The following is a 1,899-nucleotide window of genomic DNA, read 5'->3' on the forward strand; positions in this document are numbered from 1 at the left end:
CTTCTAGTAAAGTCAATATCAGTGATCCACTTTATTGATAATTTGTTATTTCTCTGATTTTATATAGCTATTCGTTTATTTGTTCATTCATTTAATCAATATTTTACGTCCTTTGTAGCTGAGTTTGTCTTGCTTAATTAAGGTTTCACAGCAAACTGAATGTTAGTTTTGCTTTTCTTTTCATTGTTAATGACTTGCTGAAACACATATAAACCACATCTATATTAATCAATATAATTGTTGTTTTTACTTTTCTCTCTAAATTTAGTCTTTATTTTCAACTGTCATCATTGGGTTCCACGGAAAATGAGTCATTACTCACACATCAACATTTTATTGTTGTCAGAAAATTATAGCTCATGTTCACACATGTACATAAGTGGATGTGCACATCGACATACAAGCAGCAATAACATTCCCTGTTGAGTCAGTTACCCGTTTCATGTACTAATTAGGTACGCCGTAACTGGTGCTAAGGTGGCCGCTTCCGCCTTTGCTGTAAAAGGAAAGATGAACCTTAAAAAGTTAAGTAAACAGATGAATTAAGAGATGAATATTTATATAATTAAATAAAAAAGTAGAAAACATAACTATGATTTCCCACTGACATGTATACTGAAGTCTGTCTATTCGAAAATAAGGATTGAAAAGACTAGAGCAAAGAAGAAAACAACTTTTGTATATGCATTACTCTTAAAGGAAACCCTGTGGAAAAGTATATAACATTTAGCTTACCTTCCACCTGCAGAACCACCCAGGCCGCTGCCACTGCCTCCTCCGAAGCCACCACTGCTGCCACCAACTCCGCCACTACCTCCGAAGCCACCACTACCTCCAAGACCTCCGCTGCCTCCAAGTCCTCCGCTGGAACCGAAACTGCTGCCACCTCCAAGGCTTCCACCACTTCCATGGCTGCCACCAACTCCTCCACTGCCACTGACTCCACCAATGCCGCCACCAACGCCTCCACTGCCACCAAGTCCACCTGTGGACCCAAAACTGCTGCCACCACCAAGACTTCCACCAGCTCCTCCAAGGCCTCCACTGCCACCAACACCGCTGCCGCTGTAACCTTGTCCAGCACCACCTCCGCTTCCACCCAATCCTGATCCACCTAATCCTCCACTCCCAGAGCCTGATCCAAATCCACTAGACCCACTACCGGCACCCCCTAAGCCTGACCCTCCACTTCCAAAACCTGATCCACCAGTGCTGGATCCCAGTCCTCCACTTCCAAAACCTGATCCACCAGTGCTGGATCCACTTCCTCCACTTCCGAAGCCTGATCCACCGGAACTAGATCCACTTCCTCCACTTCCGAAGCCTGATCCACCAGCTCCTCTTCCTCCACCCCCGGCTCCTCCACTGCCAAAGCCAGACCCGGACCCGCCGTGGCCTTTCCGTCCGCCGCCATAAGGGACGGGCTCGGCCACAGCCAAGCACAGCAGCGCCATCGCGGCCGCGGAGGCGATCTGTCAAATAGTCATGGAGAAAAAATCATTATATTTGATTAAGCCTTTTCTTTCTATGTAGGCTTTTATTATTCTTAAGAATGTCGACTTTTCGTTTACACTGTAATCCCTAAAATGTTATTTCAGAAAATAGAACAACTAAAAAAAAGAAAGGCACCGTTACACCTACCAGAGACCGATGGTTCTTCATGATACTCAGTTCTCCGTGCTCAAGAGCTGATGTCCACACTGGATCGTGTGACTATTTATACTTGATTTTCTTTCAGGGATGTTGCAGTTGCCAGTTAATGCAACATGGAGCTGTCAGACAATGCAAAAAAAGTCATTTGGTTTCTAGGAAGAGCAGAGCAAGATGCCGTTGACACTGCAGCTTCATTGAGGGAAAACCGAGTGCCTTCGAAGAAGCCTCATCGGTGAGGACCGTAAG

The 1,899-nt window shown here is 45.1% G+C and overlaps 1 protein-coding gene across 1 annotated transcript in view; it reads right to left on the bottom strand.

Moving 5' to 3' along the window:
• Positions 1 to 318: 318 nt before the first annotated feature.
• The window catches only part of LOC119588052 (glycine-rich cell wall structural protein-like), a 28,914-nt gene continuing 27,333 nt past the window's right edge, over positions 319 to 1,899 (bottom strand). The window contains exons 6-7 of the mRNA XM_037936750.1: positions 736 to 925; positions 319 to 496 (exon numbers count right to left, since the gene is read on the bottom strand). Coding sequence (XP_037792678.1) covers positions 448 to 496; positions 736 to 925 — 239 coding nt within the window. The 3' untranslated portion in view covers positions 319 to 447. The remainder of the gene's footprint in view (positions 497 to 735; positions 926 to 1,899) is intronic.

Source organism: Penaeus monodon, chromosome 23, assembly GCF_015228065.2.
Source record: "Penaeus monodon isolate SGIC_2016 chromosome 23, NSTDA_Pmon_1, whole genome shotgun sequence".
NCBI lineage: Eukaryota > Metazoa > Arthropoda > Malacostraca > Decapoda > Penaeidae > Penaeus > Penaeus monodon.